The following is a 19,680-nucleotide window of genomic DNA, read 5'->3' as shown; positions in this document are numbered from 1 at the left end:
ATTGTAATATACGCACATGATAGCGTATGGTAATGTTTACACTATTTAGACGTCGTCCTGTGTCATATAGAAGTAAATTATATTACATTGCACGTGCCACGGCTGCTGGGATACCACAAATTGTGGCGATGTATACCGATTGTGGATCGTATTTGTATTTGTGTTTTGCGAGGTAGCAATACAATTGATAAAAAAAAAATTCGAACTCTAAGTAAAGCCTAAGTAAAGTCCTAACATTAATAGGTACCTATAATACTTACCACGCTTCGCTCACGAACTCAGTCACATTTTATTTTATTACGTTTTATAATAATAGTTCTCTTTTATTAACAAATTCGAAAAACTGAATCTGTTCAGAGCCATGCCTACCCGAGTGTTCAGAATATAATCATGTGACTATTTAAGGATTTATTATGATAATCTACTATTGGTTAAAGAGTTTGAACATTTATTGAGTATACAAGAAGCACTGTACCTACCTACTTAAAAATTTACACATCATGTAATCATAAACTGAAGATAACCAAACAATATTTAAAAATTGGTCAAACTTGTTAAAAAATGATTTAAACAATTAATGTTACAATAACTATAATACAAATCATTTATCATAATAAAATGTATCTCATTTCCCCATACGATCAGAATTTATAATTTAAAGCGTAGTGTGGTCGAATGACGGGCAAACAAGCAGATAGACGAACGGACTGAAAACGTGTAACGTTATATAATGTACATTACGATCGCTTGAACTTCCCAAGGACCAATAATCAAGGAACCAATCTTTTTTCTATAAGCATTTCAGCACGTCACTTCCAATTTTTTAAAATTCCAAATTTAATTCCTAGTCACTTTTGAACTTTTCTGGCAACGTTCGTGTTGATTTCGAGGAAATATTGACGTTTCGGACACATTTCCGTGGCCGTTCTTATGGATGGAATATAATCCAGAGAGGATTACGAGTTCACTTTGGCGTAAAAAGTCCATACGTTTTCGGGAACGCAAATCGTTGCGTTTCTTTTTTAGCACCCACCGCCGAGCCCACGTCTTGTCGTCGCATGCAGACGTACATTATACTCGGATTCGTTAAAACGAAGCGACAGACTGTGGAATGACATTCAGGTACAGGATATAATATACACAGTACCTTATTTATTTACGCGTCCCTCATTCACGATGATACACGTGGACGAAAACCACCACCGCCGCCGCTGACGACCCACCGACCCTCCTCCAATTACCGGCTTCCGTGTAAACACCACGCCGCATGCCACGGGGGGTTGTTTTGGCAGGGGTCGTGTTGTTTGGGGTGTATTGCAGAAGGGGGTGCACGCGTAGTGTAATAATAATTGCACCCGTCGCCGCCTCGGTTGCGTCGCTCGCGCGAGGGATCGTCGACGGCCGGTGCGACGTTGGCGTGTGTCACGCGAATCCATCGTCGTCGGCCACGGACTAATTAGCAGCCTTGCATTAGTATAATAATGTGAAACTGTATATTGTATCCTCTTCGACGACCGAATTTACGCCCCACGTACCCGATAAACACACGAGTATGCATCAAACCATATATCATATAATATGTATTATATATTCACCATCCGAAGACCACCTGCTGCAGGCCTTTGTATTACCTATACGCGGTGCGAATGCTGCTGCACGCATAGGGCAGGCACATCAATACATCATAATCACTGTCCCTGATCTGAGAACGAGATTTCTCCTAAAGATTATCCGTGGGCCTAAGTCTAATCGATCAATCGAGGGGGTGGTAAATGTTTTGTTTTCACTTAATTTTTACACTGATGTAACGGGTTTTGCCACGTCTAACAGTTGTCCCAACTGACAGTTTCGACCGGTACGTAAACTAGTGCCCATCTCAATTTTTAACGAAAACGACGGCTCAGTCGAGTTAAATCGTCGAAAACCGGGTCACACTAATTTCACAAACTAAATCAATCGACGAAACAAAGGACAAGGAAATAAATGAAACAGGTACTCGAAAGCAAAACTTCAAAGAGGCGTGACCGACTAGATTGCCAATTATCACGAATGACGTGACGAGTAATAGAGTAATAAACACTTGTCACTAGTGCTAATTATTATTCCTATTTTAATTGAAAATTAAAACTAAAACTGTATTGATTAAAACCATTTTACTACTTATATATAAAATACAATTACTGACAGAAGTCTCGATGGATGTGCTCGATATATTTTATTAATGCGGTAGGTAGGGGTGTAAAAGTAAAAGTGAAAGTACTTTAAAAAAGTAGCTTAAAAAAAAATCTTCATTCTATAAGCTACAGTAATATATTATTATGTACTCTTCATTTATATAAAATATACTCCTCATCTACGTTTACATATTAACAAATGGATGAATTTTGTGTAATCATAGCTTATAAGCACCGCAAGTACATTCAACGATTTGCTGACAAAATGTATTATTTTTACATTACACACAATATTAAAATAAAAAAGTGTATTTACGACGAATGTAGAATGAAATTGAATAATTTCCATGTGTTTTTCAAACAATTAAACATACTACATTATACTGCAAAAATATTTATTAAATAACTTTATCTAATGTCAAAAGACAACATTTAAAAAATGTTAATCAGTAGATTTCATTTGAAATATTATAAAGCATTTTTCTATAGATTTTATTAATTTCTTAATGGTATTTTTTTTACATTGTTATGCTAAAGGCGCGTTAATAAAATATTCAACTTAAAATTAATACGAAAAAAATAATCTCTTAAACCATTTTTTTTATCTTAAAACTATATTAAAAATAACTTAATACAATATTTTAATTGAAAAACTTCTTATATTATTATAGCTTGTGATTAAAAAATAATAAAGACGATTTTTTTTTTTGATTTATCACAATGATAAGTAGTTAAATTAATGTTTATAATAATTTTGAGACTCTGTATCGGTTTATTTTTTTAACGCTTTACATAAACCTCGTATATACATCTATATCTTTAGTTCTCTAACTAAACTAGTTCTTAAAATTGCTGGCTGGTATGTGTCTTCAACATTAAACCTTCATAAAAACCAAAAACTTCAACTCTAAATATTCTAAACCAGCTACCAGATTAATAAATTTATTGTTTGAGTAATGTTGAAAAGTTTCAAGTTTCAAGCGGTTAAATTTTTATATTACAACAAAATAACTAACAGTGTTTGAAGAAAAATCATTATTTTTCGTTCAATTTCGTCAACATTTTAAATTTAAATATACTATGAGTACCTACATATAATAATATGCATACAAATACCCAAATTCATAAATTGTGAAGCTAAATTTACTAATTTATTCATAATATTATAACCTAGAAAATATTTTTTTTAATATTGGTTGAAAATCTTAATATAGTCGTTTCAAATATTTCATTTTGAATTAAAACAATAAAACCTAGGTAATTAATTTTTTCTAAAAATGATATCAAATATTCAATCATCCATAATTAGAAAACTTTTTAATAATATTAAATAAAACATATTTAGTAAAGCTTGTGAGTGTAAAAAAAAATAAATAGTCCTCATGTATCACTGCAGAATAACTTTGAAAAGGGTATGATATATATATATCATATTGATCATTTTAAAACAGGTAATTTCAATACCATCAAAGTGTTGCTTTCATGAAAAAATTTAAAACTTTCTTTTCATCATATTATTATGATACACATATTAATATGCATACGTCTTACCCTTTATTTTTTAATGCTACAATTCTAACATAACAAAATACAGTTTTGATTGCATATTAGGTATAAGATTTATAATTTTTTTTTTACTTTTACACGCTATACTTACTCTACAAAATCTCAACTAACTTAGAGATCCGAGAGAAGTACTCAAACTAAAGTGTAATAACAAAATAATGTATTTGTGTATAAATAAAAGTACGATGATTTATTTTTAAGAATTATTGTATTTATTACAAAACGAAATTCAATAATAATAATATAACAAATTTATTAATTTCTTGTGTATTATTATATTATATGAGTATTGAGGATATAACTAAAGGATAAAATATTTAAATATAATATAATAATACATAATAATATATTAATAATAATATTATAATAATATTAAATATTATATAGTACATATTATGAATGCATAATATTACCTACAATGTTTATAAATCATAAATTGTTTTCACTCATTAGTAAATAATTATTTGACACAAAATCTAATTTCATTTTTGTCAAAAAAAAAAAAAAAATTGATTCTATTATAGATGGTTCAAAGAAAAGGTTGTTGTGAATTTGCTACTCAAGACATCTCGAATTCCTTATACATCTCATTAAACCATCGACATGAAGTAAATCAAATTCAATTTTCTAAATCCGTTTGAAACGAACGGCCCGAAGTAGAAATTATCTAAGAACTCAAGTATTACAAAGTGTGTAAATAAATTTCAGGGGGGGAAATTTAAATTAAAAAACAAATACATATATAATATGTTCGTTTCTATATCACTGCCAAATGGGGCCATAAGATAAAGAAACAATTAACAGAGTGGTGCACAGAGTTAAGGTCGATGTGGAAGCGTTACACTGTAACCGTGTTTGCACACTATCGTCTCTACCACACCCTTTCCAAAGTCTCATCGCAACAGATGCTTCTGGTCAACGTGTTTGGAATACCATAATATACTTTGCTGTGTACAGTGTAGGCACACCGTGCAAACACATTCACACCGGGTGGGAACTCACCCTTAAACTGGAGGGGTAGGTGACACGCTAGCTATATCATACCATCTCCGCCTTGAGGGACATGTCCAGAATTATTTAAAGGCATCGTGGCCTGCCGTATTTGGTACACATTATCGAATATATTTTCCATTTTCGTTCTCATACGTTTGCCTGTACCTAGCTACCGTAACCGAGTTGTTTGTTTAGGATATATGTTTTTCTCTCTCCTCCCTTATTTTTCCTTCATCTCCCTCTTATATACTTCCCACGAGAGTTAGGTAGTTGATTTTTCAGCCAAAACAAATATTGGATCTAATACAAATTCAATACTTGCAGGTAGTGATTTGTTTTATCATAATACCTCGTTCATGGGTTATGTTTGAGAAAACTATTCGGTTGATTCCAATATAAATGCGGAAAAAAATGTCTAGCCTTTACGTTGTAATATTATTACGTTAAATATTTTATGTTTTTTTCCTATTTCGAGTGAAAACTAAAAGTTAAAAATAAACTTAATATGAGCAATTAAAAAATATTTGGTGAAACTTTTTGACATACAAACATGTCTTTTGGCTGATGGTCCATTTGAAACTCGTAAAGACGCTTTTGTTGTTACAATTATTATTATCAGTCGACAGTCACTATCGTGACATCATTCGTTACTGTTAATAAATTAACAAATTAATATTATCAAAAAATAAACATATAAAATATAATATATTACAGTAAACAAAATGATTATTTAATTCCTTGTAATTCCAAATACATGTTTATGATCAAATGTTTTTTGAAGGACAGGTTATTTTTATAATAGTAATAATAATATATATTTATCATATTATTATATTATCATACATGCATCATATATTTTTACGAAATAGGCTTATAGTATTAATTATTGATAAATTATCAAAAAACTGTAATTGTTAATATTCTTTTATATATTTTGTAGTTCTACAAAACTGATATAATTCTATAATAATTGTTTAAAATCTCAAATTCTATATTCTGAACGGCTATGACAATTTATGACCGTTTTTTAACAGAACGATAGTATACAATTCACAATCGTCCAATATGGATAATATAAATGAAAACAAAATTATAAGTATAAAATATGTATAATTATATATACGTTATATGTTATATATATATATCACTATATAGTTGAGGAGACGCTACAAACGCATTTATCTATGCCGCCTTACAAGTGTGTAAAAGTTTGATGCTTAATGCTAGTTGTCACGTTTTTAGCTAAAAAATAATAACATATATTTGTACATAGGTGAAATTCCGACTTGGGTCATCATATCATTTAATTGTAATGATTTTTATCATAAATTAGTTCCTTTTTGAACTGCTAAACAAATATTGAATTGGCTGATAATTAAAGAAACTTATATTCAGTTATTTTTAACTTGTTCGTAGAAAACGCTAATGAATAGAAATGTTTATGTTATTTAATTTACACAAAATTATTACCTTCCTATACAAGTAATTTTTTGTATAATAACACTTAAGTCTACACAATATTGTTTATTTTTATAGAGTTTTTCATTGCTTTTTCCTCATCTAATAAAAACAGTTTTTATGAGTTAATTTTCCATCGTTCGCGTATCGATAACAAGTTTCCACTGCTTAAATTGAACAAAACAACAAAAATAGTAAAACAAAATTCTACTAATATTTAACATTCTCCTGTAACTATACGCAGTATACTGTTTACATATTATACTATTTGTAATAAACGTGACAAAACCTAATGGTTATTGGCAACCATTTTTATTTTAAATATTATTTTGCTGAAAAAAAAAGTAATTAAAATACGATATTTGTTTTGTATATATATTTTAGACCCACCATAAAAAAAATTAAATAAATAAAAACACTCTCCAAAACATATAACCAATAATAAAATAAATACTAAATGTATGACCTAGTGCGAATGATGAAGTTTGGAGAATGTTTGAGTGTCATTCATACTTAGTTAGATATTAGGTAGTTGAAAAGTGATGTGAAAAGATTAAAGAAAATTGATAAACTAATTGATTAGAAGTAAAAAATAATTTCGAAGAGGCGTTTGATGAAAAAAAAACAAAGTAAATCACTTGGCCATATATTAGGAATTCGAGTATACCTATACCCTGTCATTGAGTACGTCACGGTAATTGATAGGTTAAATTCAAATTTAGTAATAAATCATTACCTATATGTGCTTTTTTACTTCTAGGAAGTACAGTTTATGAGGAATCTTGCATTTTATATTCAATCTTTTTGACAATAATAGAATATTAATATTTGTATTAATCTACTATTATTCCTAAAATGTGCAGTTCTGAATTTCTGATTATGATGTATAATATTTTGCTAATTTCACCATAGTAGCTAGAACACCATTAATGTTACTGTAGTAATGTAATATCATAACATCATTAATTACCTGTTGAAATGTATAATTCTCCTGTATATAATAAATATACATACACGTATACGCCTATACTGTATACCTATAGCCTATATGATTTTGTTTTGAAAACAGAAGGCATTTATTAAATATTTTGATAAAAATTACAAATTATGATTTATTTGCCTATACCTACGTTCTTTTGCTACCGTTTCTATAGTTTATATCTTTCTCAAACGTTTAATTATTTTTTATTTTTTTTTGATTAAACATTTTACTTCGATATATAATAATATAGAGTTTAACTCAAAAAAGTTACAAGAAACATAAATTCTCCATTGAAACTCTTTCCTTTTGGTTTAGACTTGGACATTTATTTTATAAAGCTTAAAATGTAAGTACTCATCTCTTCGTAGAAACAAACGAATTCCTTAAGTCAACAGAAATGAGAAAACATTTCGGAATTCTGTCTTTTGTAAGCTATTGTTAAAATATATTACTTTTACATGATCCTGTGGAATTTTGTTTACCACTGACACGGTCATTCTAAACGTCGACTTGGAAAGAGACAATTTTTTGTAAAACTGTATACAATTATGTTAAAATTAGGTTTTTAAAATATTTCGAATTCCTCTGATAGACAGTGTTTATATTATGAAAATGTAATTTTAACATATTTTGTTTATTGCATAGTATTGTACTCTAAACAAAATTAATACAATACTTTGTTTCAAATAGGTATTATTACCCTGTTTCTAATTTGGAATTCAAAAACCAATGATATAGGTACCTATTCTATAAAATTGACTCACTGCGCAATACGCGTTCCAATACGTATATAAAAATACAGTAAAGTCAATTTTCTCTAGAATTCTTCTCTAGATCTAAAAGTAAACAATATTAATTTGTAGTAGTTACTTATATCATATACTTGTTAAAACGTCTGAATAAAATTACTTTAAAGCCTTATTTGAGTAACCGAATCACTTTAATTTATGGCACAGTGAGTCAGCGACACACTTGTAAATCAACACGTAATAAATGTCCTTTTTAAGTTGACACTTCGAAAAAAATGTCATAAAATATGGGTTAATAAACTCATGTATAAAATCATATTATTGCGTTTCGAAGAATCAGAGGCATTGTAAATTTAGATCATTAAAAATACATATTTTACGAAAACGAATAATTAGGTACAATTTAATCATTTTAAAAATACACGTTTAGACTCTATCAAAATTATTCTATAGACAAAAATATAACATAACATAATATTACAATCACGTCTGTATTAATCAAATAAAGCGTTTTAAAAGTAAACAATATACATAACGCGATGAACGACTATTAAAAACGAAGATATTGCTTACTAATATTATTGTTACAAAACGCATAATATACGTCCCCAGAGATAAACAATAAGTCCTCGTTGCGAGACTATATAAAGACTAAAATATATAAGAGAGTACCTATATACATGGAGAATTCATATATCGTATAACGAGGCGATACGAAGGAAGCCAATGTTTATCCATCTGACTCTATATTATACTATATGAAGAAGTCAAGTATACATGCACAAGAGCCGATGCACTAACCACCACTACCCCGTTACCCAGGCAGACGTTTAAAAGGGGTAGTTTCTCTTGTATACACACGTGCTCTTGTTGGGGTCTAAAAACTGTTTTTACTCTTCTGCAGTCGGTATATACTTCACTTGATTGTCCCAAGCATAAACAAAAACCAATGAAAAAGACAAACAGTAATAGCTGCGCAATTTCCTTACGGTATCTGGAGATATTAAATTACGTAAATATAATATTATTTCTGGCAACGACCCGGGATCAGATTTAAGAGCGAGGAGGGCGATAAAGTGTGTTTTGATTAATTTAAATAACAATAAAAAAAAGAACCTTTCAATCATTTTTTTTATTATTATGAAAGTGAATATTTATTAGCTGGTGATCTGTAAACACTTAAATATGCCATAATTGGTGCCGATAAAATAAGATACAAAGACAGGACGGCTTGAGTGGAGCCCCGGGATGTCCATTATTGACCCATTCTAGATCAAACCTTTTAATGCTAATAATACCTATTATTATCAATCAACTATCATTAGGTTGAAAAAATCTTATGAAACAATTAAGTACTTAAAAATCAATAAACTTATCAGAAAAATTATAATATTCTAAACAAATAAAGACCATACAAAATAATTTTATAAAAGTATTACAGTAGGTAATTCTACCATATATTATATAGTATATAGTATATATTGTACTTAATGTTCATCGTATATTTGTTTAATATATAAAATATATCATCAATTTAAATAAATATAGGTTGAAACTACCCGAGAGAATAATATTAAAATATCCTGCTCAATAATATTCTACCCGCTTCATAAATTAAATTGTTGTTTATATTTATTTCTGCGCAATGATGTGACTTTTAATACCCCACAAAAACATTATGTTATGGAGTTTTTTCCGTTATATTAAGTTATAACGATGATTATTATTATTCTTATTAAACTATAATTTAGTGTTAGCCTTAAGACTTATGTAAAGGTGTGTGCATTTTGTGATTTATCATCGATGACGACTTAAAACTGTAGGTAAACCTGCTGTATAAGTACCTATAGTCAGTTAATGATTTAATTAAATTTGTCATGATTTAATGTAAGAACTATTTTGTAACGACATATATTATAGTTCGTTATATTTAATCACCTTTATGTCACATAATATTGAAAAGTTTTTTTGGATTCCATACAGAAAAGTCATGTCTAAAACTCTAGACTTAATCAACCGAGTAACGGACACGAAACCCTCATAATTCTACATTATTTCTTTATATTTCTATTATCTGTAATCGACTGTCGTCACGCTAATTCGAAAATAACTTTCAGTAAATGTAACACTAAGTCCAACCTTGGGGTAAATTATATGGATTCAGTATAATATGTATACCTAAACCAATAATATAGAGAAACTAATTTAAATTCATCCATTAAAAAAATAATAATCATTAACATATAATTAAAAATCCAAACTGGGTATTTAATTTAGAAAACGGCATCATTATTATTAGGTGTTGAAAGTGTGTGATACATACGAAATATCTATAGGCTGTATTCAACAGTTGTTACAACTATACAGAAACCGCTAAAGTAAAATGAGTAATATTTACTGAAAGAAAAAAATTATCACCAAACTCTAGAGAATACGGGACGGTATCCGACTTAATCTGACAAGTTTCAAGCACGTATTACAAGCAATATATTTTTATTGTGTATATATTAAATTGTATGCCTCTAGGATGTTTGATAGCTGAAGCAGACAAATTAATAAGTATGGGGCGAGTCGCAGAAAAACTTAAAAAAGTAATTATTTTATTGTACAGTACAAAGGTGAACCAACAATAATGGAATATTAGCGGCGTAAGCAGGCATAGCAAAAATATGTTTTCACATGACTTGATAAATTAATTATAATATTCCCCAGGTAAGTAAAATACTAAGTAATTCTGATTATATCATACTATTTTCACCGGTTTCCACCGGTTGATAATATAATATTATAGTATAACACGGTTGACCTTACCTACATGATTAATTATCCATAATTTAAATTCAAACAACACAATTACCTACTTATTGACTATTGTTGAATTTGAAAGTGCTTAAATCATATAATATGTACCTATAGTTATATATTAAACGCAAATTGATGTTAATGTGCACATAGATTTTAGCATAACTCTACGCATCATATTATATGACTATCACTTTATGCGAATTTTTATTTAATGCACAGTGCAAATACTATTTATCAAGTTATCTATTAATTGTATTTATAATATTATAATATTAAAATAATATATTATACAAGTCTTAGTATTAGCTTATAGCATATTAGTTAAGTTCAAAACATCTGAGAAAATACTACATTTTATGAAAAAAGGTTCATTTGTATAGGTGTGATTTTTTTTTTAAAAAAATATTATGTCTTATTATGTTATATTTTATTTAAAAAGTTTAATTAACAGCATGTAGTCTCTAATATGAACACTAAGATGATGTAAACAAACATATGAAACGAGGATTGAAACTGCTGACTATTTATTGAAGTATACCTAACTTATATAATATTATACAAACATAAACAGTTCAGTGAAAATTATCTTTAAGAGATAAATTAAATCAACGTGTAAGCATTAGTTAGTACCTACAATATTGCTCAAACGTTCTTTAAGATTATTATTTAAGAACATGGAATTACATTTTTTATCTTACCAAATTGGTATACAATATTACAATTCTTCAAAATAGAGATGAACTGTCAAACAGACCTAAACTGTAGACAATAGAAAAAAATAATCGAATACCTAATAAAAACGTTCCAAGTAACAAATTTATCGTGTTACGATACAAAATTAGTACAAATTGAACATATATGTAGGTGCCTACTTCGTAATACGTATTATTATTAAAGATTATCGTTTTTCGTACATTATGACGTTATTAATTAATTATTTGAATTAGATTTTTTTTTTAATAATATTAAATATAGTAGGTACCTTTTATAAATCGATCTTTATGGATAAATATATTTGTACTGTTTTTATTCTTTTGGCTGATATTTAACTTGACGATTAAAATTAGACTAAGTATAATTAAAAGAATAATAAATTCATTAAATATATTAAAGTAATTTGGATGTTTAATAGCGTTAGAAATCAAATCAATTTCGACGTTGAATTTACACACGTTGGCATATCCACAAGTACGTTATTGTTAGGGATATCATTATGATGGGTTCGGCCATCATGTAGAAATAATATAATTTTTTTTATAGTTCTCCTCTCTCCCTCTCCTTTTTTTTACATTGTACGACATCAACGAAAAGGATATGCCTCGTTAAAATAGAAATCTTCCTTGGATATTTTTTTTTCTTACTCACATTCAGTCGTTGTATCATTATTATTAACATCAGTGTAATATTTTCCTTGCATTTCTCTATTGTGTACGTACATATTATACAGTACAATAATATTACACATACTTATCTACTTATAATAATCAATAAAAACACATAAATAAATATCTTCTACTTTTTTTTCTTCTTCTTTTCGTATAAATAAATGTGACGTTTAAAATAAATATAGTCTATATATTAGATGAATTAAATTATTCAAAAGTCATATACGAGTAATATTTACCCATACCTTTAAAATACAAAAGCATAATAATATGGGTACAGCGGTGTTGTTACAAAATACAACTAAAGAAAAAATCGATAAATTATTTATTATTTTAGACTCCGAGGGAAGCGATGAATGCTTATTGTTTTTACTTTTTACCATGACGTGTATAGTTTTTTTTTGTTGGTGTGTCTGACGTTAACATTAGGAGCAGTGAAAACTAAAAATGCTCCAATTTTTAATTTTGAGGGTGGTTTCTGGTAAAAAATTAGATCTAGTTGGTGTTTGGATGTATTACAAGGTTTTCCTCAAAAGCTATTATTATTGTAATAAAAAAATATCAAAACCAGACTTTATACAAGCGATTTAAGCTTAAATTTTTACAAAATACGTCAAAAAACGAAAAAATTTAAATTATTTTGTTATTAAAAATGCATAAAATTTTCAATTGTAATAGCTCAGACATGAAAATAAAAGTTAATTTTAAATTACTGTAAATAAAATACAAAGTATCTCGTATTTTTTTAATAATGGTCCAAAAAATTATGTAACATTTTTTTTATAGACATTTCAAGTTTGTCTTTTCTTTAATATTTGATATTTTAACAAAAATAATGAGTGTGTAAAATGTTGTAGTAATTCAAAAAATATAGTTTGTAATTCATAAAGTTAACTATACTGTACTGTATAATAATATAATTAGGTACTATTCACAATTCATTTTTCAAAATATTTAGATTAATTTTAAGTTATTTATGCCGTAAACATAATATTCACACCGTAATCTAAGGTACATTAGTATTGACTTAGATTAATAAAAAATTATTATTACTATAATACAACATGTTCGATTTGTTTTTGGAAATAATAAGTTCAATCTACCGTTTACAATTAATAAAAATACACTTTTTTTTTTATTAAACTTCATTGTTTTGAGTATCTTCATAAATTGCAATCTCATAAATGATAAATGTAAATAATAGTTTTCATATTTCACTATTATTGTTAAATGTTTACATTTTAAAATAAATAAATATATTATTATTATCCTTTTAAAATGTATAATTAAAACCACTCTTCCTCATAACCACAAGTTCCGCAATCCCATTGTTTAAGAGTAAAAAAATAAATGTCATTGTTTATTATCTAAGAATTTGTAAACAACTGTCCATTTTAACATTATGAAATGTGCAAGAAAGAAAAACCGAAATTGTAACTGAAATCATACTGATCATTTTTGCTAGCTGCAAACTACTATAATATAGGTAAGCACACGTTTCAGATCAGAAAGTGAGGTTAATCGGTTGATATTATGAGAGTTACAAACGGTCTCTAGATAATCAGATAACGTTTTCCTGGCTTTAAAAAATAGTATTTATGTATAGATGCAGTAGGCGCATCGATTATAAAAAAAAACAGCAAAAACTAAAAACGCAATTCTGATGGTATTAAAATCCTGGATAACTGTAGACTCTTTGCAGTAGGTTTAAACTGACCAATCAAACGAAACATAATCTATTACTTATTATTATTTTGATTCGTAGACTGTAGCGATATTATTTCATAGTGTGTTTAACCCCACGACAACTACATTCACCGGAAATTACCAATGACAGCTGCACTAGTAAATGCACAGAGATAGTTTACCATCGTTCGCAATATCACTGCAGAGATCCATTAAAAATAATATAATATTACGAGCATCGGGATAATATCATGTTATTATCCATGGCTTGAAACCGATATTAGATACGGATTTTGATTACCGGTTAAAATCGTTAAAAGCTTAAATTAAAATCGGAAAAAAATAAAAATCAATATTCCAAACCAAAAATAAAATCAAAAAAATAAATACAGATAACCGAAACCAAAACCAAAATTGAAATTGGAAAATAATATTTTGGTTTCGAGTTATGGTTATTACAGATACCTACCTGATGTACAAACTATTTTTGTTGTGTTATTATATCCTTTTATTTAGGACAAAATGTATCAAAAACAAAGACTTTGTTGAGATAGTCTAACTATAATATTATAATATTAAAATATTATCATGTTTATAAAAAAAAAGTAATCATATTTTCAAACGTTGCAACTGTTGTTCGTTATATTCGCATATACTTCATAGAGAAGTTAGTGAACTGTTAAGTTCATCTTTGTTATCTTAAATGTATAATTAGTGGCAAATCAATTTCGTATTCTTAAAACGTTGTAACTGTACTCTTTTAATAGGTAATGCTTAAATTAAGTCATAATTTATTGAATTTAAAACTTTGAGACTTTTTAGCTTATATCTTATTTCTTTTTTAAAAGAACGTTAATTCATTTAAATTTTAAATTTAAATTGATCATTCTAAAATGTTCATTAAAGCAGAAAATTCGATGGTATCTAGTATCTACGTAATATATATTTTATATAATACCTATGCCAACTTACAATAATTGTAGTTGTACCTATAGGTACATAGTATTATCTCCATAGTCCTATACTCCTATAATTATTATACTCTTATAAAAAGACATTTGTTTAATTGCATAGTGTATGTAGTATAATCGTCATTCTTGTTCAGATTTATAATATTATATTCTGTATTTTAACTCTATACTTTTAACTTATTCTTTGTATCTAAACATTTGCCAACATCGTTCATAATTAAAATAAGAATTATGATAAATCAAATATATGTCAATGGTTGGCAAACATAATGGTTATTCATTTTGAGTGGTAAACATAGGTACTACATACAAATTTACAGTTTTTACAGTAAAATTATCTACAGTTAACAATCAACAGCAACATCCAAATGTATATTATTATAAGTTATAATTTATGATAGCTACAATGCTACATTTTAAAATTGAAATTAGTGATAAGTAGTTGCTCACGCAAATGATTCTAATTTCTAAGCAAAAATTGTTGTTTTGCCCAAAAACGGTTACACATTTTTCCAAATTCGACTCATTACTTACAACATTTAAACGTAATAATTATTATTTACTCTAGGAAAAATTACCTGTCATCATACACGAAGCCAGCTTTTAACGTATTGTAGTTGACCAAAAACGCCAAAGCCACGCAAGCCGAACTACCTGCTTCCATGGCTAAATCTCGAGAGAAGAATTTACAAATAATAACCTGAAAAAAAAGTACAGTCGTCAATATAACAATAAAATGTTTAAAAATAAGCAGTTATTATTTTAAACGGTTATATAATATAACTAGCTGTCCGGCAATGCTTTGCTATTGCTAGATTTTATTATTATTATTTATTATTTATTATTTATTTATCTGAAATAAAATATATCTTCAACAATATTGAGGAATTTGTCCTGGCGGCAGTAGAAGGCTACCTATATGAGATAATAAACTTGACTTTCTACCAATGGTGTGGGCATACAATTTCCCTCTCTAATTTTTTCACCCCAAACGAAGCTGAAAAAGGCTATTGTATCTACGTACGTTATTCAAAAGTTTGTGAGGATAATGTATGATTTTTTGTCAAAAGGCTTTTTATTGGTAAAAATAATTTAATTAGCCTATGATACTCACAGATAATGTGGCTTTCTATTGGCAAAATAATTTTCAAAATCGGTAGATCGAGAGATTATCCCCTATAACCTCACAAACTTTACGTCTTTATAATAATAGTATAGAATCTGATAAAGCGTGTGTCTATGTATTAAATTTTAGTTAAATAATTCAAAAAAAGCAGATACTCTATGATGTTTGAGTACAATGGTATTTTTGTTGAACTAAACATTATATTAATTCATGTTTTTCTTAAATCAAATGTGTTTACATTCTAAGTGTCATTAATAATATAATAAGATAAAAACCATAAAATTGACCATTTATATTCATCATAATATTGCATAATATGGAATACCTATATCCAATCGGATGATAAATACACTATAAAGTACGAGTATAATTATTACATTTCGCTACAATATTTAAAGGAAAGAAAATAATCGTAATAATAAAACCAATAAGGTACATTTTATATTATTTTAATCTTCGCTTGGAAACAAAAATATTTACATTGAAGTTAATGTTTAATTGAAGTTATAACAACATTTATAAACTCAATTATAATCATATTTTTTTAAGACTAATACTGTTACAGTTATCTAAACATAAATAAAGAAAGTTTAAAGAAAATCTTTTAATCCCCAAAAAATTAATTAGTCCATTGATTTTTACTATTTTACATAAAACATAAGGGCTTCATAAGTCATAACACTATGACTCAATTCACTATGACTTCAATTTTATCCAGAGGTACTACTCTAATATAATCAAGTTGCTTAGCTACTACAGTATTAAAAAACTTATATTCTCAAAAAGTAAAAAATTAAATTAGGGGAAACAGACATCTGGTCGGATTATTTAAAATGATGAGTATCTATATATTTTTTCCGCGTTCGTTCACTAATTACTTAATTTGAATAAAAAAAACAACCAGAGACGTTAGAAATCTTCTCAAATAACGTTATTATAAGGAAACTGGCAAATAGAGTTTAGGATCAGATTTCGGCGAAACCTTTTGTTCCTTTGAAACGGTTTCTAACGGTTGTATCTAGACAGGAGTCTCCAGTTACTCTATAACTTATTCATATCAAAGACGGACTTAACAAATAATAATCTTGTGTCTTGTGTCTGTTCGTACGTAGTTATATCACAATAACACGAATACTTTAAAATACCAATTCTATAAGTCACAAATTCCAAATACCTACTAATTTGTAGGAAACATAAATTAATTATTATGTATTATTTGAAGTATTGTTTCAAGCTCATTAGTTGAAATTACTCGTAAAAGATTAATACTTTATATTGCAAACTATCTAATGGAGTATGATATTGATGATTATATTGTACATGTCCCACATATTTTAAATATATAAAATTTGAATACTTTTAGGATAGTTGGGAAAAATATTTTATAAATAGGCACGTACCTGCTGTTTTAATTTAAACTAACTGTACTGTTTATTAAATATTCATAATACTGTAAAGTTTAAAAATAATTTTTAAATACAAAAAAATATAATATACATTTTTATTTTATTATATTTTATTTTATCCAGCTGTATAGCAACAAAATATTATAATGCACAAACATCATATTTATTAAAATATTTTGCACTTGAATATCGATTTATTTAATTTTTCCAATATAATTTACTAGCCTATACTAAATTGTTGGTTTTCACAATAGTACATGACATACAAGTATGGTAATTTCAAAAACAATAATACATTTGTTTAAAAATAATGCAATACAAAAATGTGTGCTCGTATTGTTAAGCATGAGTACCTTTTAAAATGCATTTTATTAATTATATTGCCATATTGTTATCAAGCATGATGTTTTCCCATCATTTGGCACTTTTCTCATTTTGTCCATATTATGAACGCAAAATCCAAATATCTAGTTGATTATAATTATTATTTTCAATTTAAACGCGAATCACGATTTAGAGTTAACTTGCAGGTTTATCCAATAATTGTTAAAAAGTAATGAAAAATTTAATAATTTCCCAACTATGTATCTTAAATGAATCTGTTAAATTGTAGTGTTTAATTTAATTTAAAATCGTTAGCTATAAATTTGTATTTATAAATTATTAATACCCTCGTTTTCACTCTAATTTGTAAGTATATTATATTTACCCTGCTTGTTTTTTAATTAACTGTTCAAATTACTCCGTTGTTTTTTTTTTTGTACTTGTCCCGCATTTATTTACAAAATAAAATAAATTCGATTTTTTCCCGAGATATAATTTTAAAACTACTATACTATCCAAATTTAAATTGAAATTGTTAACTCAAAACCACATCAACAATTAAATAATCAAACAATTATAATATCTAGACTCAAGAGTATATTTATAATATTAAAATATGTTTGTTATACTTATAAAACTAATTTATAGGTAGCATGAAAAACAAACATTGATGTCAATGTCAAGTATAAACGAATAGTATATGGGGAAGTTGAAAGAGTAACACATAAACGTTGAATTACGGTCGAGAAAAAAAATAGTAGTAGTACTTGAGTGTAATTATACGTAAGTGAATAACCAGATAAATAATTATAACTGTATTGTGATAAATTAGATTAAACGAACTATAAATTATTGCATAAATAAAAACCGAATCACTAGACCATAATATCGCTGTACAAAATAAATATGTTCATAACGCATAGGTATACCAACTGTATAATAATCATGTTGCATACAATTTTTTTACAAAGGCGCTACAAACGCGAGATAAATTTGTATTCAGCCTCTATTCGATTTCAAAGAAATTGCCCGTGTGGCCAGGATGGTTGGGGTGATAAAAAATCACTTGGACGTAAGTTTTATTTTCATATTATTTAGAGTAACCACGACTCTATATTGGTCGTTTAAAATTCGGGGTTGTCAACGATAATATTGCTTTTTATTATTATTATATTATGATGTTATCATTAGTCATTATATTATGCGTCCGTACATCAACATCGCGTTTATATGAATATATATATAATGCAATATTTACTGTTATTGTCAAGATATATAATAATTTTATGTTAGAATCTCAATAGAGAAAAAATATATTATATATTATATTATGATTTTATAATATTACAATATAATATGAGTTAAACTCTAAACGACCGCGAGCTTGTTAAACCTACTACGATATATTCGACAATCGGGAGTGGTGTCTGTGGGGGTTCGGAGAGACGCTTACATTGTAGACTACCTCCACGCTGCACACATTCGACCGGCACATATTATTACTATTATTATTATTATTATATTCTATTGTTATAGCGCGCAGGCTGCCGACGGGGGCGCGATAATAATATTAGGCATAGTCGTCGTCGTCGTCGGTAAAGGCGGCAGCCCGTGGCAGCGGCAAGCGAATAGTAATCAACTTTTATCGGGTCCAACCAACCCCCGTCCAGAATTCCCGTATCGCTATATCCTTCACCCACCCCCAACCACCGTCTGCAAGAAGCCGTATTATCGTTCGTTGTACTACAACGGGATAAAACGTACGCAACGGATAAACGCGGAAAATGTTATAGCCTTTACCTCCGATGTGGGGCTATAACTACCTATACCTACTATGCTGCACTGCGCGCTGGACCGTCAGTGGCGCATTACGAGGACGAGGGGGTTGTGGGGGATCACGTGCGCGATGTCGATACCCCCCTCGGTGTTAGCCCAACTTTTATAATATTATTATTATTAATAAACCGGATGATCCGTTATCTAACACGAAAGACACACTATCGTTATTTCAAAAACTACCAAGCAACGTTTTTGAAAATAATTTCAAGTCGTTAA

General features: G+C 28.1%; 1 protein-coding gene across 1 annotated transcript in view; it reads right to left on the bottom strand.

Moving 5' to 3' along the window:
• LOC132951127 (protein O-mannosyl-transferase TMTC2-like) overlaps positions 1-19,680 on the bottom strand; it is a 322,298-nt gene that overhangs the window by 297,611 nt on the left and 5,007 nt on the right. Inside the window, exon 2 of the mRNA XM_061022843.1 lies at positions 15,348-15,469. Within this exon, the coding sequence (XP_060878826.1) occupies positions 15,348-15,433 (86 nt within the window). The 5' untranslated portion in view covers positions 15,434-15,469. The remainder of the gene's footprint in view (positions 1-15,347; positions 15,470-19,680) is intronic.

Source organism: Metopolophium dirhodum, chromosome 8 (assembly GCF_019925205.1).
Source record: "Metopolophium dirhodum isolate CAU chromosome 8, ASM1992520v1, whole genome shotgun sequence".
Lineage (NCBI taxonomy): Eukaryota > Metazoa > Arthropoda > Insecta > Hemiptera > Aphididae > Metopolophium > Metopolophium dirhodum.
The sequence above is the reverse complement of the archived record's forward strand: the minus strand, read 5'-3'. Positions and strand labels throughout refer to the sequence as shown.